This window comes from Pseudorca crassidens, chromosome 10 (assembly GCF_039906515.1).
Source record: "Pseudorca crassidens isolate mPseCra1 chromosome 10, mPseCra1.hap1, whole genome shotgun sequence".
NCBI lineage: Eukaryota > Metazoa > Chordata > Mammalia > Artiodactyla > Delphinidae > Pseudorca > Pseudorca crassidens.
The window spans coordinates 53,887,891-53,912,097 of NC_090305.1; the positions used below are offsets into that span (position 1 = coordinate 53,887,891).

The following is a 24,207-nucleotide window of genomic DNA, read 5'->3' on the forward strand; positions in this document are numbered from 1 at the left end:
CTGAGGGCCAATCCGCAGTCCTATGCATGTACCTTTGTCCACAAAGGGCTTTTTCTCACTGTGTCTTCAATTGCTGCCTTTTCTCAGAGGAATTACAAATGCTCACTGTCAGCCCTCAAGCTACAGATTTCCAATCATCTATAAAATGCCCTCCCTTGAACTTATTTACAAAACAGGAACAGAGTCACAGATGTAGAAAACAAACTTATGGTTACCACGGGGGAAAGGAGGCGGGGTAGGGATAAATTGGGAGATTGGGACTGACATATACACACTACTGTATATAAAATAGAGAACCAACAAGGACCCACTGTATAGCACAGGGAATTCTACTCAATACTCTGTAATGACCTATATGGGAAAAGAATCTAAGAAAGAGTGGATATGTGGATATGTATAACTGATTCGCTTTGCTGTACAGCAGAAACTAACACAACATTGTAAATCAACTATACTCCAATAAAGATTAATTTTTTAAAAATGCCTTCACTCAAAGGACCCCCTCCCTGCCCCATTTCCACCCCCACCCCTATTTTTAAGATTTTTTTGATGTGGACCATTTTAAAAGTCTTTTTATTGAATTTGTTACAATATTGCTTCTGTTTATGTTTTGGTTTTCTGGCCACGAGGCATGTGGGATCTTTGCTTCCCAACGAGGGGATCGAACTCTCATCCTCTACATTGGAAGGGGAAGTCTTAACCACTGGACTACTAGGGAAGTACTCCCCCGCTCAGCGCCCCCCGCTTTCTTATTACATCATCTGCCCACAGGCTGGCTTCTCCCAGCCCAAACCCCACTCACAAGTCATTCTAAATCCTCCCCACTCTATTTCTCACACTCTGGTAACCATTCCTGTCTAGTTTTCCCTGTTCAGAGCTGACCATTCCTGTCCCACTCCCGGCCACCACCCCAGTCCACGTCCGTGCTGGCCACCAAAGAAGTCCTCCAAAGGGGTGATCAGAATTGGGCTTCTCCCACACGGAACTGTGCACATTCTGAGATAACAAAACTGTGTCCAGTCAGGAAAGTGGAAATCTCTCAGGGGAAATTTTATGTGGAAAACTGGTTAAACACAGGATGGAAGAACAGAAAGAACCACCAGGGAAGGGTGAGGCCTCCTGGAGGTCCGTGTAATCTCTAGGTTACCTCTAGGGCTGAAGGGATCCTGGGGAGAGGGGTGGAAGCAGCACCCGGAAGGGGCCGGACTTGGTGGGTGGGGCTGGCCGGGGCCCACGCCCACCTCAGGCGGAGGGAAACGGACAGCCACGCCCACCCTCCTTGCCCCCCCCGTCCACGCTGCTTCCACACACACCCCAACCCCCCCAACGGACTGAACCTGCCCGACGGAACCCAGAGCAAGGCATCCCATAAAGGCCTTCCTTACACACAGCCAAACAGGCAAGTTTGCGCACTACAAGATTATTCAGAACCAGGGTTTACATGCCAGGGCACCTGCCCTAAAGGTTTGGTGTTTGCTTGTTAGGCCCTGAGCATGGTGTCCTTCTAGAGACTCTGGCATAATTCTCTGTTATTTTTTTCTCCAGGTCTTTAACCCTCCATCCTACCTCTTGCTGAACCGCCTGCCCTTTCTCAGGGTCACACTTCATTTTGTCTCCTGCTGTTGCTCTTTGCTCTTCCTGCAGGAATTTCACATACCCCCAACCCCTTGTTCAAATATGGACATAGGGCAGGTACAAGGTCATGGTTAAAAGCATGGTACAACTCTCATTCCAAACATGAAGATCACAAGTTCCATTAGGCTGGCTCCAATTCCACCCACAGACTTTTTTCCTCAGTTCTTTTTTAAAACTCACGCTCCACCATTCTCAAATCTCCTACTGTGTTTAAAACAAAAAGAAGCCTACATTTTAAAGAACAACTAGTTCCCATGCCAAAGACCATCCTCTTAATGGTGCTTTTGTCCCAGAATCAGTAGGAGCAACGCCTGCCCCCACTACATGACCACTCTGTGCTGTCACCTCTCTGCCCAGGTTTCAGGATTAACACAGGAAAAGCTGGGGAGCATTTCTAGCCAAAAGCCAAGGATGCCAGTCCATCTAAAAGCATGGCAAAATGGTCTGCAATATTTCCTCCCACATTTAAATGTGGCTGGATAAAAGGTACACCCCGGTTCTCTTCTTTTTTTCATCATATCCCTGATCATGATATAGACAGTCTATCATTTAGGAAAGGTTGCAGGTAACAAAACTGACTGATAGTGGCCTGAACTTTATAACCCTTTTTATGATTTAGCAATAAGTTCAGAGTTGGGTGGACCCGGAGTCCACACCTCTGCTCAGCCACTCTCTGTGTAGTGGCTTTGGCCCAAAGCACAAGCCCTCATGGTGACAAACTGGCTGCCACTACTCCAGGTGCCATGTCAACACACATGGGTATCCAGGGAAATGAGACCAAGGGACTTCCTCCTTCTGTAGCTTTCTCCTTTTACCAGAATCAAAACATTCCCCTTTTGCTCCCAGCAGCCCCCTCCCCAAGCCCCACTGGTCAGAATGGGTCTCATGACCATCCCTAGCAACAGGAGGGGCTGGTGGGCGAGTACTTGGCCATGAGTGGCTCAGACCAAGCACAGTTCATCCCTGGGCCCAAGACCACTGGCTGTGGAGCAAATCAGGGGTCCAGTGGCAAGAACAAACAAGGAATGGCTATTGGGTTGGCATCCAACAGCTACTGTCACAGGCAGTCTCCCCAGAATCATGTTTCTAGGCTGCTTGAAAGAAAGAACACACTTTGAGTACAGAACAGGATGGCAGAATTCTCTTCGTTGGGCTTTCACGGCTATTCTCACCTACCTCAAAGTCATCGAGGAAGCAGCCAGGGCTAAATAAGAGATAAGTATTATTCCCTCATTTAATTGACCTGGTATATGACAGGCATGTACTAGACTCAACAAATGCCTCAGAAATAAAGGAAGGGGAAAACAAATACACTACCTTCTTGTCTTCCAGAACATACAAGGACAAATTCAGTGGAAATGTTGAACTTCCGGTTCACTTTCACCATCTCAGAAAAAGTTAAAAGAGCTCCCAAGCCTGTGTGGCTCCATTTCCTCAGTGATGAGATAAGCATTTTTGGCATTACATCTGTGACATCCACCATATCTGCCGCCTAAGCTCAGACCTTACTGACCCCATAGCCTCCTGATTCTGAGTCCTTTGGTCTTTCCAGGGCACAGAACCTCCACTCACGCTGTTTCCTTTATCTGCCACCCTCCTCCCATGCCCACTCTGGCCCTTCTCTGCTCACTAAATGCCAACTCATCCTGCTAGAATCAGATGCCCAAAACCTCCTCTGACCCCCCAGATAGACTAGGTGGGTCCCTTCTTGGGGATTGCACAGCACTGGTTTTGTATTTCAACCAGAAATGTTTGTTCTGGATTATAGTTTATTGGAGTAGCCATCAAATCCCACACTAAACTGTCTCAAAACAGCAGCCACGTGGAATTTATCTTCTTAACCCTGGTGCTGGGAGACACATCTAGCATATATACCGTAGCAGTCCAAAGAAGTGTTTTTGTTTGCTTTTTTTGTTTGTTTGTTTGTTTGTTTTACATCAAGGGTATTTACCGCTGACCAGAAGAAGTTCTTGAAATCTCCATGTTCAGCTTCTCTCTGTTTCTTCCTCCCTTTCTACAGTCTTTCCCTGCTATTCAAAGGCTCGGTTCGCAGGACACGTTAAACTGTTAAAATGGCCACGATCCTTGGCACTTCCCCCATCAGGAGGGGGAGGGGTCTGTCTCCCTGCCCCGCGAATCTGCTTGGCCTTGTGATGTGCTCTGACCTATGAACACAATGGAAATGACATTGCGTCTGTTCCACGCCCAGGCTTCAAAAGGCCTTTCAGTTTCTGTTCTTGCTACTTTGGGGACCCTGCCCAGCCACGTGCGACCCGGAGTGGCCTGCTAGAGGGTGAGATATATTCTTTGACCCTCACCCCAACTGCCCAGCCAACAGTCAGCCAACCACCAGCCATGTGAGTAAGGCAATCCAGGAATACCAGGCCCAACCCGCCTGCCAGGTGACTGCAGACACATAAACAAGCCCAAGGAGAGCCACTGAGCTGCCCAGTTCAGACAAGAAGAAAGGCCCAGCCTAACTTTAAGCTGAATAAAGTGGTGGTGACTTTAAGACATGAAGTTTCAGGATGTTTGTTATTGGTTCCACAGAAGGAGACAACTAGTACATGAGATCTGAGGATGAATTTGTAACACTGAAAGCTGGATAGGATCTGAGAATACCTTCTAGTCCAAATCTGTCTTTTTAAAAGGAAAATCGAGGCCCAGAGAAGCTGAACAATTAACTCCAAGTGCACAGAGCCAAGACTAGGAGACTACCTTATTCTAGGTCTCACTGGCCTGACCACTTCATACCACAGATACACCAGGCCCTTCTCTACATCCAAGGGTCTATTATGTACTCAAAAAATGCTCACCAGGAGATTATTAACAGAATTATGACAAATGCATTCATTACATGCCATGCAGCTGGGTTCACCCAGTGGCATGGAAAGATTTCCAAGACTATCATGTGACAAATACAAACAAAACAATACAAAAGCAACTTTGTAAACCTCAAAACAATTTATAAAAGAGGGCCTCATTTCCCTTCCTTGTTGAAAAGGGTGCCTAAAATGTTGACTTTGCAGGATCAGAACGGAACGGAAGGGCAGAGAGCAAGGGGGAGGCAGAGAACTTCGAACACATCAAAAAGCAAATCTACTTTCTGTCCATTCCCAAATTAAAATAAGTGTGAGCGAGAGAGAAATGTCCTTCCTTCTTTTCCCACAGAAACACACGGAGGTCCACAGGAGACCTCCCCCCAGGTCACCCTCATGGCACCTTGAGCACAGAAAGCTGGCAATTATACTACTCATCATCTTCATAATTATGATATGAATAGCTACTTTCATTAAGCCTCTCTGAAAGTAGTCATTTACTTATCATGCAAAATCTCTGCAAAACACAAGAGGGGAACGGCTCCACCTATGTTACAGAATAAGAAACCGAGGTACAAAAGAAAGCAAACAGCTCAAGGTCAAGGCCCACAGCAGCACCACCAAAACACCCACCCTACCCCACCACCCCGTCTCCTGACTCTCAGAACTGAGCTGCCCCCGCGCACGGGCTGTGTCTGCACAGCATCCCCATACGTGAGATGAGGGGAAACTAACAACATGATGACTCACATGGGCTTCAAAGGCCAGCAAATCCAAGCAGCCACCTGCGGTCAGTAGCTGAAGCTGTGGCAAGTCCTCATGAGAGCCCGCGTGCCCCAACCAAAAAAGATAAAAATAAATAAATAAAAATAAAGAGAGACCTCAAGTTTGGCTGTTCTGGACTGTGCATCCACTGGGGGAAAGAATATTTATGGCTTCAAAATGTGCAGAAACCCCTGTGCCCTGGGAGTCTAGACCACACTGTCCCAAGGGAGACATGAAGGGGAGCTGATGAGTAAATGCGTCCCTAACCCCCCTCCTCAGTTCTTGGGACCCCATTTACCTTTGATGACCAGGGGTGAGGGGGCAGGCGAGGGCCTCCCTCTGCCTCGGCCCACAGTGGGATGAGGCAGGAAGATGTGCCACTGGGGGTCCTCACGGCGGCCAAGTGGCTGCAGCCCATCAGGAGGCCCAGAGCCCCCAGCCAGTGCCCAGCACGGCTCACACACAGGCCGTCAAGCTTCAGCCTCCAGCAAACATTCTGTCTTTTCTCTGTCCATCAGTGCAGCGCAGTGCGTGGGGGAAATTAAACTTCAGAAACACGTGCCAGGTGCCACCGCCTCTTCTCAGATTCGTGCAGAATCCTGGCTAAGGGGGTCCACGACTGCAAAGTGTGGGGTCCCCTTCATTTTACGGCTGGGCCTGGGGACCCGGCTCGGTGGAGAAGGACAGCGAGTGCATCCTTGCTCCACTGCTAAAATCTCTCTCAGTTCCTCGCTGCCTCCCTCACGGGGTAGGGGGCGGGGGGAGCGGCCCAGGAATCTCAAGACGTGACGGATGAGCTGTCTCACACCTGGCAAGAGAGCAAGGCCTCTCCCAAAAGCAAAAGCTCAAGTGCACAGCAGCCCCGCTGGCCTGGCCGCTCCCTGTCCACTGAAGCAGTTTCCCAGCAGCCCCGGGTCCAAAAGAGGCTCAGCTGAAGAAGCAAAGGTGTGGGGATGGCTTCTGGTCTCCCCTCTGTCATGTCCTAGCCCTGGGGCCACTGGACCTTCCTGAGCCTCAGTTTCCTCATCTGTGAAGTGGAGATGACACCTACCTCATAGGACTGTTGTGAGAATTATACGAGGCAATAGTTCTCAACTAGGGGTGATGCCCCCCCCACTCCCCTCTCCCACCAAGAAGCATTTGCAGAGTCTGGAGAGTTTTTTGGGAGTTACAGCTGGTGGTGAGGGTGCTTCTAGCATCTAGTGGGTGGAGGCCTGGGATGCTGCTGAGTGTCCTACGATGCTCAGGACACCCTCACAGCGAAGAATGATGCAGCCAAAGATGGCGACAATGCTGAGGCTGAGAAACCCTGGTACCACATGATTTGCACGGAAGGAACTTAGCAACTACAGGGCACCACTTATCACTGTTATTATGAGGGAAGAACATGTTCTTGTGGCATCTGAACAAACTATTTCCATGGGACAAAAACAGTTTCCTGTTGTCATTCTTGCTTTTTACCTCAATACATGATGAGGATCTAGGAACTTCGAGCTTCTATGCTATAAGCTGTAAAGGAGAGAGCACCAGGGAGAGTCTAATGCACACAGTAGGTGGTTAATAAATGCCTGCTGTCTAGTGCACAAAGGAAAGAGCTTTGGAATCCAGAGAGGTATGCAGGCCTGCCAAGTAGCAGGGCTGAAGGGGGATAAAAAGAAGATGCCATAGGGCTTCCCTGGTGGCGCAGTGGTTGAGAGTCCGCCTGCCAATGCAGGGGACACGGGTTCGTGCCCTGGTCTGGGAAGATCCCACATGCCGCGGAGCAGCTGGGCCCGTGAGCCATGGCCGCTAAGCCTGCGCGTCTGGAGCCTGTGCTCCGTAACGGGAGAGGCCACGGCAGTGAAAGGTCCGCGTACCGCAAAAAAAAAAAAAAAAAAAAAAAAGAAGATGCCATAAAGAGAAGCTACCAAGATGCCATAAAGAGAAGCTACCTTAAATACAGGTGTCAGCATCAGCAAACTTTTCCAGCTGCCGACCTGGCCAAGGAGGGTTCAGGGGGAAGAGAGATCCTGAAGGCAGATGCCAACCTACTAATGGAACTCAGGGTTCACTGAAAATGCCCCTGTGTCCTAACTCCAGTGGGCTTCATCATAACCTCTCCAGATTGGTGTCAAGGAGTCTGTGGGGGGCTTTAAAAGCAGCTAAGAGTATGGGACTTCCCTGTCGGTGCAGTGGTTAAGGCTCCACGCTTCCACTGCAGGGGGCACAGGTTCAATCCCTGGTTGGGGAACTAAGATCCCGCATGCCACACAGCGTGGCCAGAAAAAGAAAGCAGCTAAGGGTAGAAGACGATGAGGGTAAAGTTTGTGGTAGAGAAATAGGATCATCAAACCTGCAGCACGGGCAAGAGAGGTTGGGGCTGTAGGTGCCTGGCAGAACCAAAAAACTACAGATCAGTGTTAGACAGTCACCTGAGGACCCAAGTCCGATGGGTGGGTGGGTAAATGGAGGGGTTCAGCCCAGATCTGACTCCACTGATACTAACCCAAAACCACTCAATTAACTTTCCAAGTATTTTCATTTCCCTACATTAACACATTAAAGATCTATTACTTACAAAATCTTTCTTCCCTTCTTGGGCTGAGAAGTATCAATTTTCTTCTTCCACATTTCAAGAAGTACCCCGTGTTCTGTTTCTAGGTACCAGAGACAAGTAAAACATCTCTGCTCACCCTGCCAGCCCAATTCCTGCAGCAGGGGTCCCGGACACGGCGAGGCAGCCTCGTCCACTGGCTTCACGGTATCAGAGACGTGGGTTCAAAATCCAGCCCTTTACCAGATATGTGACCCAAGGGAGTTATTTATAATCTCTCAGGGTTTTGTTATCCTCGTTCTCTTTTAGGAAACTAAAACGACCTTGTAAGCATCTTTTAAAGAATAAATGAAATAATGTCTATTAAAGTACTTACCACCGTGCCTAGCATTTTGATCGGTTGTGATAGCTACTGGCATAATAATTTACAATATAGTGATATAAAATATTGTTATTGAAATAGACCCACAGACTTAGAGAACAAATTTATGGTTACTTGGGGGGAAGGGTGGTGGGGAAGGATAGTTAGGGAGTTTGGGATTGACATGTACACGCTACTATATTTAAAATGGAGGGCTTCCCTGGTGGCACAGTGGTTAAGAATCCACCTGCCAATGCAGGGGACATGGGTTCGAGCCCTGGTCTGGGAAGATCCCACATGACGCGGAGCAACTAAGCCCGTGTGCCACAACTACTGAGCCTGCACTCTAGAGCCCGCGAGCCACAACTACTGAGCCCGTGTGCCACAATTACTGAAGCCCGCGTGCCTAGAGCCTGTGCTCCACAACAAGAGAAGCTGCCGCAATGAGAAGCCCGTGCACTGCAATGAAGAGTAGCCCCCACTCGCTGCAACTAGAGAAAGCCCGCGTGCAGCAACGAAGACCCAACGCAGCCAAAAATAAATAAATAAATTTATGTAAAAAATAATAATAATAAAAATAAAATGGATAACCAACAAGGACCTACTGTATAGCACAAGGAACTCTGCTCAATAATCTGTAATAACCTAAATGGGAAGAGAATCTGAAAAAGAATAGATGCATGTATATGTATAACTGAATCACTTTGCTATACACCTGAAACTAACACTACATTGCTAATCAACTATACTCCAATATAAAATAAAAAGTTAAAAAAAATAAAATATCACTATTATTAGTCATCCACAACCTTCTTTCATGGTATGTAAATTATATCTCAATAAAAAAAAATTTTTTTTTAAAGATAAATGCCAAAGTTACACATAGAAGGGGCTAGAGAGGTTGCCCACCTTCAGTCGGGGGTAGTTTATCACTGGCTTGCCCCCCTCCCTCTTTTCTAAGTCTCCGTCACCCATAACTCATCATCCTCCCCGGTCTTCAAAGCCCAGTATTCTAACCAGTTCTCCATATTAGCCTGACTGCAATGACCCTATCATGCCTCCTTTCCCCAAATTATCTTTAATTCTCAGAAAACCACCAAGCTCCTTGGTAGCTAGTCTCAGCTAGATAATAGCAAGTGAAAAATTACTTTCTTTAAAAGTCATACTAATATTAAAAATAAAAGAAAAAAGGAATGAAAAATGAGACTTCCCTGGTCTAATGTTTAAGACTGCACTTCTACTGCAGGGGGCGCGGGTTCGATCCCTGGTTGGGGAAAGAAGATCCCACATGCCGTACAGCACAGCCAAAAAAAAAAAAGAATGAAAAAGTCATACTAATATATAAATGATTTATAAAAAATTTCTCCCAAGGAATATATGGTTTTTTTAAGAATAGGATCTTGTTTTCAAAAGTGTTAGACTATACCTGATTTTTAAAAATTTTTTACAGGGAAATAATTTCAAACTTAAAGTTGCACACACCAAAAGAAAAACTCCTGTGTACCCTTTAGTCAGTTTCAGCAATTACCATTTTATCCCGTTTATCATTTGTTCCCTCTCTTTTCTCTCCCCAGTACACAGGTGCATGCACATGCACACACGTGCACACACACACAAGTGTAATTATAAGACATATTAAAAATTTTTCCTAAACCATTTGAGTGAGGGTTACATGCATCATGGCCTTTTGCCCTTAGATATTAACTACTTCAGGGTGTCTTTCCTAAAAACAAGGATATTTCCTTACATAACCACAAAACATTTATCAGCTACCTTTATCTAACCCACGATCCATTATCTAATTTTGTCAATACAGACTCAAATCCAGTTTAAGGTCAGGTATTGTATTGAGCTGTCATGTCTCTAGGCTCATTTAATCTGGAATATTTCCACAGCCTTCTTGATCTTTCAAGATATTGACATTTTTAAAGAATACAGCATACATGGGATATATTTTTGAGTAGGAATACCTTAAAATCTTCAATTGTTTTCTAGTCTCTGACCTTGTTATTTCTTCTAGAACTATGGCTACCTGACAGTACCTACCTGTTGACTGTCTTCCCCGAAAAAGTGTAAGCTCCACGTAGCCACTCTCCACGGAATCACCATGTCCCCAGAGCCAGAATGTCATGGCACCCAAGCACTCAGGGTTTGTTGAATACTCTTCCCAAGTTGGCCTCCTTCTAAACTTCTCTCCCAATGTCAGCAAAACAGTGACCAGACCGTGAACAGTGGACCCCAACTGTATGCCTGGATTCTCCTGTACTTAGTGTGTTCATTCGTACTTGCCTACGATGAAGTATAGGAAATGTCCTCAGACCAAGACTTGTTTATCCTGCCTCTAATCAAAACTTCTCAAAGAGGCCTCACAATATAAAACCATCCACCAATATTCTAGACAGAAACAGCAACTCAACTACTTATTCTAGAACAAAGCCATATATATATATATATATACACACACACACACACAGTTAAAAGGTGGAATAAATGAGTTCAACTGAATCAAAACTGTACCCTTATTTTTTCCTAAAAAATTTAAAAAATCTGAAGGTCCCCTTGGCCTAAGATCATCCTCCTTGGTAGCACTAATACTTCTCTTTTGGGCAAGGCAGGCAGCCTAATTTTAAAATCATGCTCGAGAAAGTATGCAAAATTGTTGCACTTTATTAAGGCAATAAAAACTCCCCGAACTATCGTTTTAATAAAGACTGTTTTTAAATTGTGTTTTATTTACTTAATTTGATGGTGTGTTTCAGAGAGTGATGTTTTACACTTAGTTTTAAGTACCCAAAAGGTAATTATCTGTGAAAAATTCTAGAAGAACAATGGCACTGCGCTCAATATAACAGGAAAGTAAAATTGCCCAACAACAGAAAACAGGAAGACGGAGCCAAGAAGAGTAAATCCTCCGATGGGCTTGTCCAGCTTTACTTACTGGGGACTGTTTAGGAAGCTCAAACCCATCGTATGAGATTCCCCCAAAGACTTGCCACTTAGGAACACAGATAGGACCCTGTGATGCTCTGCTTCTCAACCTGGGGCACTTTTTACCTAAGGGTCTCAGTGGGAGATGAACATCTTGCTTTTTTTTTTTTTAATTAATTAATTTATTTATTTATTTTTGGCTGCGTTGGGTCTTCGTTGCTGCGCATGGGCTTTCTCTAGTTGTGGCAAGCGGGGGCTACTCTTCGTTGCGGTGCACGGGCTTCTTACTGCAGAGGCTTCTCTTATTGTGGAGCACGGGCTCTAGGCCTGTGGGCTTCAGTAGTTGTGGCACGCAGGCTCAGTAGTTGTGGCTTGCAGGCTCTAGAGCTCAGGCTCCATAGCTATAGTGCACGGGCTTAGTTGCTCCGCGGCATGTGGGATCTTCCTGGACCAGGGCTCGAACCCGTGTCCCCTGCATTGGTAGGCGGATTCTCAACCACTGCGCCACCAGGGAAGTCCCAGATATCTTGGTCTTTACCCAACAATTTGGGTAAAGAAATAAAACACATTTAAAATATTAAATCAGGCTAGTATATTGTACAGTAAGAAGGATGAGCTGAATTTTTTTGAGACACAGGCAATTTCTAAAGATGTTGTCCGGTAGGCAGCACAAACCCCCTTCAACCTCCAGTGGAGAAGCTCTGCTCACAGAACCCCACACCCAGATGCAGGCTCCCTGATCCTCAGCCAATCGCCCCAGCACCGAAGGCTTCAGCCGAAGAAGCGGGAGCCACTTTCACACTTCATCACTGTTCGATTCAAATAAGGGGGTGGGGGGTGCGGGGGAAAGAACACTTCCCCCAAAGAGCATTAAACTTTAAACATCCCAAACCGTATCAAGTAAAATCAATTCTGAGAAACAAGACTAGAAGCTTCATCTGAACTGGCAGGAATCTGGAATTATTGAATATCTTTAAGGACATTTGGTTTTAAGACCTTCAAGGAGAGAATATAAAGAGAAGCAGGTTAATCAGTGACTGGGGAAGAGCTTCTGTCTGCAGATAAAGGGCCAACTTGACAGTAGCCTGAGAGAGCACAGCACTTTGCCAAACAGCCTCAGCGATGCTTTTTAAAAAGGAAAAATTTTACAAAGTTAAATGTTAACCATTTGAGTAACTACTATATGTGTATACGTCAATGCACAACATGAAAATTTCAAAAAGTATCAAAGGGTACAGCTAAACCCCTACTTTCTTTCAACTCTAAATCCCCAGTTTCCCCCTTCCCTCCCAGGGGCAACCACTGTTACAAGGTCCTTATCTTTCCTTCCAAAGACTGTGTGTGGTGTGTATCTCTATTTGCTCTGTTTGTTGTTTGTTTTGACCGGTTGACTGGTTCCACAATGGTACACCTTCTCCACTCTTTTTTCCCCTTAAACTTTTCATCTATTTTAATGTTGGCTATTTAAACAGGTAAAAAATTTCTCTTCTGGGAATTCCCTGGCGATCCAGTGGATAGGGCTCGGCGCTTTCACTGCCGTGGACCCGGGTTCAATCTCTGGTCAGGCAACTAAGATCCCGCAAGCTGTGTGGTGCACCCAGAAAAAAAAATTTCTCTTCTGATTATCTTAGAGACTCATTTATCAGAAATACCCGTGTTGCAAGCCGTGCATACAGTCTTGGGCAGTCTCCCTGGCCTTTTCCCAGGGAGATTGCCTCATGAGGTCCAACTTGGCAGGGTCCTCCTGCCAGCCCAGCACCCCTTATGGAAACTAACTCAGCACCTGGCTCTACAGTAAGAGATGACAGACGTTAACTCACTGAAACCTCACCACAACCCACAGTTTGATCTTCACATCGATAACTGTCATCCCCCTTTCATAGATGAGGCACTGAGGCTCAGACAGTAACTTGTCCCAAGTGGCACTAGAGGACGGGTTGTGAAGCAGGTGGCGGGCCACCCCACAGCCTCAGAAAATGAGACTGGAACCACTGGCCACGAGACCACACAATATGAAAAATGCCAAACTGGTTCAGTCGGGATTATTCTCGAACTTTCTGATGCATGGGGAATATAATCCTTTGGGCAGTCTAGCCAACCTTGTCGGGGAAAGCGTCATTACAATCAGGTTTTGGAGGAGGTTCTTAGCCTCTAGTCCTGAGTGATCCATCTTCAGGTGGAACCCAGCTCTACAACCAAGTTTCCTGTCAACACAGATGTTCTGGCAGAGCTGGAAGAGTTCGTGCTATAAAAAGAACGGATGTTTGTGAAGTACTTAATGTCAGTTCATCCTAAAAACCATCCTGTATGGTTGATGCCCATTATTTTGCCCCACTTACAGGGGTTAAGAGAGATTAAGTTACTCCAGACAACAAGACTAGTTAGTTGCTGTGAGTGGTCCAGGCACAGCCAGAAACCAGGTCTTTTGACTCCAATCCCCACTCCATCATACCAGATGTCCCATTTGTCCTCACAATTTTTGTTTATGTCAAAAAAGATGAGAAAAGTGAAGAGACAAGCCACAGAATGGGAGAAAATATCTGTAAACCATGTATCTGATAAGTGTCTAGTTCCCAGAATATATCAAGAACTCTCACAATTCAACAATTAAAAATAAATAAATAATGACAAAGGATTTAAGTAGATATTTTTCCAAAGAAGATACATGAATGGCCAATAAGAACACGAAGAGATGCCCCAAATCATTAGTCACTAGGGAAATGTAAATCGAAACCACAATGAGATACAACTTCATACCCACTAGGATGGCTACAATCAAAAATTGACAAGATCAAGTGTTAACAAAGATGTAGGAAAACTGGAACCCTCATTCACTGAGCATGTAAAATGGCACAGCTACTTTGGAAAAGAGCAGCTCCTGCAAAAGTTAAACAGAGTTACCATGTGACCCAGCAATTCCACTCCTAGGTATATACCCGAAAGAAATGAGAAAATACATTCACACAAAAACTTGTGCACAAATGTTCATAGCAGCATCATTCACAATAACAAAAAAGTGAAAGTAAGCCGAATACCCATCAACTGATGAATGGATTAAAAAAAGGTGGCATATCATGGGGACTTCCCTGGCAGTCCAGTGGTTAGGACTCCGTGCTTCCACTGCAGGAGGCACGGGTTCGATCCCTGGGCGGGGAACTAAGATGCCGCACGGCCAAGGCAAAAAATAAAAACGTGGCATATCCATACAATGGGATTATCCAGCCATAAAAAGGAATGAGGTACTGATTTCATGCTACAACATGGAGGAAGCCTGGAAACATTATGCTAAGTGAAATCAGCCAGACACAAAAGACCACATACTTAATGATTCCATTTACATGAAATGTCCAGAATAGGCAACTTCTCAGAGGCAGTGGTTTGGGGTTGGCAGGGGTTGGGAGAGGAGGTGGGTGAGGGATGAGGAGGGACTGCTGATGGGCACAGGAGGGGTTTCTTTCGAGGGTGATCGAAGATTCTGGGACGAGACAGTGCTGATGGTTGCACAACTTTGTGAATACACTAAAAACCACTGAATTGTACACTTTTAAAGGGTAAATTCTACTGTTTGTGAATTATATCTCAAATCTTTTTAAAGAGATGGCAGCCCTTGCTAGCTATGCGGGCATGCGCAGGCATACTACTTATTCTTTCCATCCTCACCTATAAAACACAGTCATCAATTTTACTCCAATAGGGCTTCCCTGGTGGTGCAGTGGTTGAGAATCTGCCTGCCAATGCAGGGGACACGGGTTCGAGCCCTGGTCTGGGAGGATCCCACATGCTGTGGAGCAACTGGGCCCGTGAGCCACAACTATTGAGCCTGCGCGCCTGGAGCCTGTGCTCCGCAACAAGAGAGGCGGCGATAGTGAGAGGCCCGCGCACCGCGATGAAGAGTGGCCCCGGCTCGCCGCAACTAGAGAAAGCCCTCGCACAGAAACGAAGACCCAACACAGCAAAAATAAATTAATTAATTAATAAACTCCTACCGCCAACATCTTAAAAAAAAAATTATACTCCAATAAAGATGTTAAAAAAACAAACAAAAAACACAGTCATAGTTGTACCTGCCTCGTAGGGCTGTTGTGAGACACACCTAAGATCATCCAAGAAAAGCACCTCTCTTAGTATCTGCCATGTAGAAATGTGTTGATAGAGACCATTTGTTATTATTTCCTTTCCCCAAAATGTGTTCCTTTGGATTGCTATTTTCTTCAATTAAAAAAAAAAAAGTCAGGATACATTTTGTTTGAAATTACTCCTGATTGATTTTTGGCTGCAGGAAGCTCAGAGCTCTCTCTACATAGAATCCTCAAGTACTCGATCTAATATAAAATACAATAGTATTCAACGAAAATTAAAATATGATAACTTGGGTATAGTTTAGGGAACCCAAATCCAGCACCACTACCACTACTAACACTACTGTTACTAACACACACAGGAAGGAGTGAGGAAGAGGAAGCAGGGCTGACATTCTTTGCTTCAAATGCTTTATATCCATCGCGACTTGTCATGACAGTGGCAGGTATGGAGGAGACAGCTGTGATTTCCCCACAGTCCTGGGCGTAAGGACACAGTCAGCCTTGAGGGCTGACACGTGTGCACACATGCACACACACACCATGAAAAGTGCAGTCATACAGATGTGTCCTGGGATAAACAGGAGCACAGGAGACAGCAGATCCACTCTTGAGCAGGCAGGTCAGGAAGGCATCACAGAACTCTACGAGCCTTGAAGACCACATGGGTATTCGCCCCAGGAAGGACAGAGAGGGAAAGGCACTCCTAGCCCAGCAAACAGCACAAACGCAGGAAAAGTACACAGTGTGCCGTGTGTCTGGAACACACGGGTACCCGAGAGTGAAGGTGGAGAAACCGGACCTGGCATGTAAGGGGCAGCCGTCGCCAAGGTAAAGCTCTAGACTTTGTCTTAGGAAGCGGGTGCTAGCAAAGGCTGTGTGAGCCAGGGAGCAGCCCCACTGGCAACCTGCCCTTGCTCCTCTGCTGCTCACAAAAGCTCGAACTAGCTTTTCCAGTAAGCAGCCTTGAGGTGACCTCTGAAAATGGTTTGCTGTTCACTTGACCCAGAAAACCTCACAAAATCATCCAAAACAAGAGGTTCAAATCTTCACGTGCATTCTAAGAACACTCGTGAAACTGCCCAGGCCATAAAAGGTATGCACATCCAAAAAGCTACCGAGTATCTGAAGGATGTCCCTTTACAGAAGCGATGGGTGCCATTCCATCATTCCAGTGGTGAGGTTAGTAGGTGTGCTCAGGCCAAACAGTGGGGCTGGACGCACGGTCGATGGCCCCAAAAGAGTGCTGAATTTTTACTGCACATGCTCAAAAATGCAGAGAGGGATGCTGACCTTTAGGGCCTAGATGTAGATCCCCTGATCACTGAGCACACTCAGGTGAATACAGCTCCCAAAATGCGGCTCAGGACTTAGCAGAGTCCATGGTCCGATCAACCTGTGCATGAGCTCTCCCGGCCACACTGAGATGATCTTCACTGAAAAAGAGCAGATTGGGGCTTCCCTGGTGGCGCAGTGGTTGAGAGTCCACCTGCCGATGTGGGGGACACGGGTTCATGCCCCGGTCCGGGAAGATCCCACATGCCGCAGAGTGGCTGGGCCCGTGAGCCATGGCCGCTGAGCCTGCGCGTCCGGAGCCTGTGCTCCGCAGCGGGAGAGGCCACAAGAGTGAGAGGCCCGCGTACCGCAAAAAAAAAAAACCAGCAGATTGTCCCTAAACCAGGAAAGGCGGTTGCACAGAAGAAAAAGATACCCCAGAAGAAACTGAAGAAACAGAAACTTATGGCCCGAGAATAAATTCTGCAAAAAAAAAATGCAAATAAAAGTTTTTAAAAAACACCTCAAACTAGTTTTCTTGGCAAACAGCTGCAGCGCAGTAAGCATGTAGTGGAATCTGACCACATGAGAAACCAGTTCCTAACTTCAGACAAGTAAGGCCAGGGTCCCTGTTGCACAGATGAGGCCACGGGAGAAGTAACAGTAAGCAGGATGTTCAACGCCAAGGCTGTGGCACAGACCAGAACTCCTCACCGGAAGGATGCAGGGGAAGCCCAGAAGGAAGGACAGACGGGTGGGAAGCACCAGTCAACCTTTTCAGATTTAAAGAAAGCAAAACACTGTCCATGGCGCAAGAGGAGATTAAACCGGACACTGGCAAGTCCCTACTTAGAAACCACGAAGCCGTAATGGAAGCTTTATCAGCACTTTCCAACAGAACCTTCTGTGATTACGGAAGATGTTCTAACCCTGTGCTGTCCAGTATGGCAGGCATCAGCCAAGCATGGCCCCTGAGCACCTGAGATGTGGCTAAGCATGACCGAGAAACTGAATTTCAAATTTAATTTCAAATAATTTCAGTTTGGACAGCCTCCCGTGCCCCAAGGCCTCCATATTGGACCACACAGTTTTAGGACCTACCTCTTGTCCTATTCCTTACAGCTACTGTTTTTAGACACATGGAACAGAGGGAGTTTGGGATCCCTTCCCACTTTTTAATCATTCCATTACTTCTTAGCTATTCCAAACTGTTCTGAGGGGCCTCAAATTTGTTTAGTCATAAAAGAGAGGTATTCGACGTCATTTGTTAGATGACTCCCCGAATTCTTAGCATTCACTCAGTGAGGTACCAGCAGTGCCCCCTCTAGGTGAATAAAACCAGGGATTGTTTTGAGAGAATCAGCCCACATGTTTTCATTATGACCATAAATATTCTGGTACGTGCTTCTGTGAGGATGGTGGTATGCGGTGAGGTCAGGACTGGATGACATCTGAAGTCCCTCACAACCACGTGGTTTCAGATTCCACAGACACCACTGGGTTAGTCCCGGTGGCAGGTGCTTCCCTGCTGTGATGCCGCACAGCCAAGACAGCTAAGCACCTCTCCAAAGCCCTCTGGCTCACACCCCAGGGCGGCAGACAGTCAGGAAAGCTGTAGTCATTCGCCATCAGAAACCGAGTTTCCTGGGAGAATCAATTAAGCAGCAGCTACACATCTCCTTACTCTTCACACAAGGCATAACACACAGCCTGATAGAATTCCCCACCCATACCTCCCCACAACAGACAAGCCTTCTGATTCCCAGAAATAGTCCACACACCCCCATGCTTGTATGGAAAAGACTGGAAGGATGGGCCCCACGTGGGGTCACGTGACCTCTTTCTGTTGCTATTTCTCTACACAGATAAGGCTCTGGAAGGATGCATACTCAAATAGTATCATCAGAGATTAGGTCTGGGGCTGGGATTTGGGGTGATTTTTTTCCTTCTTTATACTTTCCTATCTTCTGAATGTTTTGCATTGCGCACAGGTAATGTTCGCAACTTTTTAAAAACAATGCTACTTCCATTACAGGAAAAAAAAATGCCTTCACAAGCTGTCAGCAGTGAACTCACAACAGGAGTTATGTTTGTGGTGGGGATGGGGGCGCCAGTCAGAAAGGAGGCAGCTGAGCCAAAAGGGGGTCCTGGGCGCCCCCCCGGAGTTTGAACCCCACTGCCTCTCTCCCCATCGTGGGGTTGGCTGGAGACTTAACCTCCAGAGGCAACGATAATCATCCCCTCCTGTCACACGTTCTTCCTTTAGGGGCTGAAAGGCAGGGGAGAAGGTACTAACGCCCAATTAGCATCCGAAGAGACTTAGCAGAAGTAGCCTTAGAAGTAGAAGAGACTTTGTGAACTTAGTATACGAGTCAACCCCACAAGCGAATCCACCTTTCATGTTCTATTCTATAACCCAGTACTTCTGCTGGTATAGATTCATATATATACACACCTAGAGGTACCAGAAGATGTGTATTCAAAGATGTTTATTATAGCATCATGTATAACCACCACAATCAAATTAAACGTCTGTCAGTGAAGGACTCAAATAAAGCACTGACATCCACCCCTTAGAACAGCATCTGGTCATCCTAACAGGAGTGTAGTAGATCTAGATGTCCAACAGGGAAAAATCTACAAGATACATTAATAAGTGTAAAAAAACCAAAGGATAGAACAGTGTGCGTGAAACGATCCATTTGTGTAAAAACCAAACATACAGCTACAGATACATACACACTAATGCACGCCTAAATTTACTAGGCTGATGTACCAAAGAGCAGTCACCTCCAAGGAGCACTTATGGCAACAGGTGAAGATATGTCCTTTTTATTTGATCCCCTTCTGTTCTATTTTATAAAAAGTAAAACAATACATATAAAAAGAAAACAATTTTATACTGCCCTGCCTAGCTGTTTCTAAAATACTGATGTAATGTCCAGAACTCCTACTATAATTCCTGGAAAATAAACCAGGCCAGAGGGAAGAAAGCTTTAGAAGTGGGACCCTACCCATATATCCAGACAAAACTATAATTCAAAAAGACATGTGCACCCCTATGTTCATAGCAGCACTTTTCATAGCCAAGACATGGAAAGAACTAAGTGTCCATCAACAGATGAATGGATAAAGAAGATGTGGTACATATATACAATGGAATACTACTCAGCCATAAAAAAGAATGAACCAATGCCATGTGCAGCAACATGGATGGACCTAGAGATGATCATACTAAATGAAGTAAATGAAGAAAAAGAAAGACAAATACCAGATGATATCACTTATATGTGCAATCTAAAATATGACATAAATGAACTTATCTATAAAACAGAAACAGACTCAGAGACACAGAGAGTAGACTTGTGGTTGCCAAGGGGGAGGGGTGGGGGAGGAGGGATGGATTGGGAGTTTGGGATTAGCAGATGCAAACTGATATACACAGAATGGATAAACAACAAGGTCCTACTGTAGAGCACAGGGAACTATATCCAATATCCTGGGATAAACCATCATGGAAAAGGATATGAAAAAGAATGTATACATATGTATAACTGAGTCACTTTGCTGTACAGGACAAATTACCACAACACTGTAAATCAACTAGACTTCAATAGAAGTGGGGCCCTACCTATGATTAAAGACCACATTTGGAGCAAGTCAAGAGGGGCATTACAGTGAGTGCAACTGTCGTAAGTGAGTCAAGGAGAGAAGATGTCTCCAGAAAGAAAAACATAAACAAAATCATTGTGAAGAAATCATTTCAGGTTGTATTTGGAAGCAGAACAGGGAGGTATAACCAAGCAAGACATTTCCACGTCCTCCCTGAGCAAGACAGCAGATAGGTTACAGTAAATGGAAGCCTAAGAAGTCTGAAGTGTGGGTCCTCCTATCAGATACATGGAATACAGAAAAAGAATGCAAACGGATATCGTAACTAAATTTGAACTAATGACATAAAAGGGGTAGTCCTTTGAACGTTAATTCGTTAATTTTAACAAATATTTATTGCCCTAAATAAATTCATTGGTCAATTATTTCCTATACAATTTTTTGTTTGTTTGTTTGTTTTTTTGCGGTACGTGGGCCTCTCACTGTTGTGGCCTCTCCCGTTGCAGAGCACAGGCTCCGGACGCACAGGCTCAGCGGCTATGGCTCACGGGCGCAGCCGCTCTGCGGCATGTGGGATCTTCCCGGACCGGGGCACGAACCCGTGTCCCCTGCATCGGCAGGCGGACTCTCAACCACTGCGCCACCAGGGAAGCCCTACAATTTTTTAATTGAAGTACAGTTGGTTTACAATATTGTGTTCGTTTCAGGTGTACAGCAAAGTGATTCAGTTGTGGGGTTTTTTCAGATTATAATCCATTATAGATTATTAAAATACAAGACATTGATCGTAATTCCCTGTGCTACACAGCAAATCCTTGTTGCTTATCTATTTTACGTATAGTAGTTTGTATCTGTTAACCCCATACGCCTAATTTATCCCTCCCCTGCCATCCGCTTTAGCAACCTCAAGTTTGTTTTCTATGTCTGTGAGTTTGTTTCCATTCTGTATATGCATTCATTTGTATTATTTTTTTAGATTCTACATATCAGCGATAACAAATAGTATTTGGCTTTCTCTGTCTGACTTATTTATTTCCTGTATTTAAGGATAGGAGATCCTCCAAATAATCCATGAAAATGCCTACCTCCTATCTCCTATCCCCTGCACATCTGTACCAAGATCTCAGACTGAATCCTGAGGAGAAGCTAATTCATACATGGATACCAAACTACCTGAGAACATTCTGACACACTTAGATGCAGAAGCACCTTACAGAGCGCTTCGTCGAGCTGGGGTCTCGTTTTATTTAAGGGTCTGTGACAAGGAGTCTTCGTGAACAGTAAGTCTGACTCCTCTGCCGCCGCCACAATGACACCGTCTGCTCAAGCTTCTCCGCAGACCAGTTACCAGCTGCCTAAATGGACAACACAGAAAGACACAGGAGTGTCTTTCCAGAATCAGTTCCAATGAAGTGTCTGCATTCCCCTTCACTCTACCTACAAGCAAATCCTCCCACCTTTCTCTTGGCTTTAAATGTAAATGTCACAGGACAAGTATGAATTCCTCGATGGTGGAGAACTTTAAAGATACTATGGAAAACAGCTTCCCCCAAGAAGCCAATCACTGGGCTGAAGGCTGATCCCAGCAGATGCAACGCCCCCCCCTCCACCCCACCTCGCAGTGACTTACCTTAGAATTCATCTCCATGTGGTATTTGGCACAAGCTCGAAGCTGAGTCACCCAGAACTGTTTCTCTTTTGCATCAGCAGCTAAAATAGAGAAAGAAAGGCTTGGAGCAATTGAGCCAAAACACATCCAACCCATTTCTACACGCACCTGAGGGGTTGGGGGCCTGGGAATGAAGGAGCGAAAGGCAAATGCAGATGGTACTCATGCCAAAGATCTGACGACACCAAATCTCAATCAAAAATCCTTTTTTTTTTTAACAAATCTAAAAAGTTTTGAGAAACTTAAAGGGATTTTCAGAATTCCATCTTCCTGGATGGAATCACTTGAACACATACAGATCAATTTCTCCGAAAGTAATCAATACACTTATATTCTTTCTCTTTTTTTAAATTTCTAACAGATTTTTTAACAGCTTTGAGATAGAATTTACATACATAAAATTCACCTGTTTTTAATATTAAGTGATTTCCAGTATATTTACAGAATAGTACAACCATGACCATAATCTTGGTTTAGAATATTTCCAGTATCCCCCAAAGAATCCTCCACCCATCAGCAGTCACTTCCCATTTCTCTCTCCCCACCCCCTTTCCCATCCCTAGGCAACCACTAAACTGCTTCCTGCCTCATAGATTTGCCTATTCTAGACATTCCATATGAATGCTCCCATGCAGTATGTGGCTGCCTTCTTTTACTTAATGTTTTTCAGGTTCATCCACATTGTAGCATTTTTATTGCCCCTAACACATTTTTTTTAAATCTCTCTTTTCAAATTATAAATACCAACTCAGAAACTTCAAACAGAACAAAACTGAATAAAGTAAGTTTCTTGTCATTAGAAGGGAGTTAGAGGTGGAATTTCTTTTTCAGTGGGGCATTATCTAAGTGGCTGCAAATATGCTTTGTTAAAACACTTTGCTTTACTGTGTAGTACACAGTGGGGGCACCTAATATAGTCCTATGACAGGTGCTTAATGAAGGTTTCCCTGAAGAAGTGACCAAAAAATTCCCTCTTAAACCACGTTAAAAACCTAACTTATTCTGAAATGTCTGTTATGAGAACAATTTGGCCAATTTTTTAAACTCTTCTGAAAAAGTCATTTCTACTTCTTTAAAAAGCAGCAGGGAGGAGAAAACATGATTATTTTTAATGCCTCTACCACATGTGGCTAAAAGGAGGATCAAAGTGCAGTGTTTAAGGCCCCTTTGTTAACTATCGGAGTTGGAATGTGGAGTTATCAGCCTTTACAAAATTAGCGTTCAGTTGAATTACCATTTTAATATATGTTCTCAAGGGTTCTTATTATGACTGAACAGAACAAGGTACAAAATGTTGACTTACAGACCCTCAAATGTCCCCCAAAGAGACATTACAGTACCAGTCACTTGCACAGTCACAATCTTCCATCTACACCCCCATCTCTCAAATATATAAAATTATTTTCTTAAAAGATCATGGATACATAATAGGTTCTAATAAAATCCAAGTTAATTTAATTGCATAACTCACTGCATAAATATTTTAACAGAATATATACTGCATAAATGTTAAATATGCAGAAAACAAAATGATTCCCCTAGAAATTTGTATCATTTACAAAAATGAGCCTGTCATCTGTCAATAAAACCCAACTTCAGCTTGACCTTCTGGTGAAGAAATCTGGAAGTGCAGACCAGCGTAAGACTAGGTGAACCCTACTTCCAAAGAATAAAAGGATTCTGCAGAAACTTGAGCCATTTTCCTTAGGAACATGAAGAATTGCTGCTTTGTGGCAGTACCCAAAGGCTCCAAAAACATTCCCAAAGCTGCTCATCTATTAACATCAAGATTCATCTCTACATGTAGCGAGACGTGAAATGACAAAACCAATGCCCAGATTCTTTGGGGTGGACCAAGGACCAGCCAGAAAGAGGCAGAAATGTGTCCTCCCTCTGCTGTAGTGGGTAAGTTTAAGCTAAATTTAGCCCTTGTGATTAGTTCACACAGATAATAAAACTTTTATGTTTGCTATTAAAACAACCCTTAAAAAAAACAAACTTGGGGTTTAATAACCCAGAGAATAAAAACTAAAAGGCAAAATGAGATGGCTCAAATGGTTAATTGGTTGGGCTGTTCTTTTGTACGGGTTCATGTCGTTTTAGAAACCACAGGTGGGTTTATAGCAATACAAGCCTACCTCAAGAAACAAGAAAAATCTCAAATGAACAAACTAACCTTACACCTAAAGGAACTAGAGAAAGAAGAACAAACAAAACCCAAAGTTAGTAGAAGAAAAGAAATCATAAAGATCAGAGCAGAAATAAATGAAATAGAAACAAAGAAAACAATAGCAAAGATCAATAAAACTAAAAGCTGGTTCTTTGAGAAGATAAACAAAACTGATAAACCATTAGCCAGACTCATCAAGAAAAATAAGGAGAGGACTCAAATCAATAAAATTAGAAATGAAAAAGGAGAAGTTACAACAGACACCGCAAAAATACAAAGCATCCTAAGAGACTACTACAAGCAACTATATGCCAATAAAATGGACAACCTGGAAGAAATGGACAAATTCTTAGAAATGCAC

General features: G+C 44.6%; 1 protein-coding gene across 7 annotated transcripts in view; it reads right to left on the reverse strand.

Moving 5' to 3' along the window:
* OSBPL10 (oxysterol binding protein like 10) overlaps positions 1–24,207 on the reverse strand; it is a 376,742-nt gene that overhangs the window by 165,270 nt on the left and 187,265 nt on the right. For all 7 annotated transcript variants that reach the window (XM_067753588.1, XM_067753586.1, XM_067753589.1 and 4 more), the window contains one exon: positions 21,638–21,717. In XM_067753588.1, the coding sequence (XP_067609689.1) occupies positions 21,638–21,717 (80 nt within the window). The remainder of the gene's footprint in view (positions 1–21,637; positions 21,718–24,207) is intronic.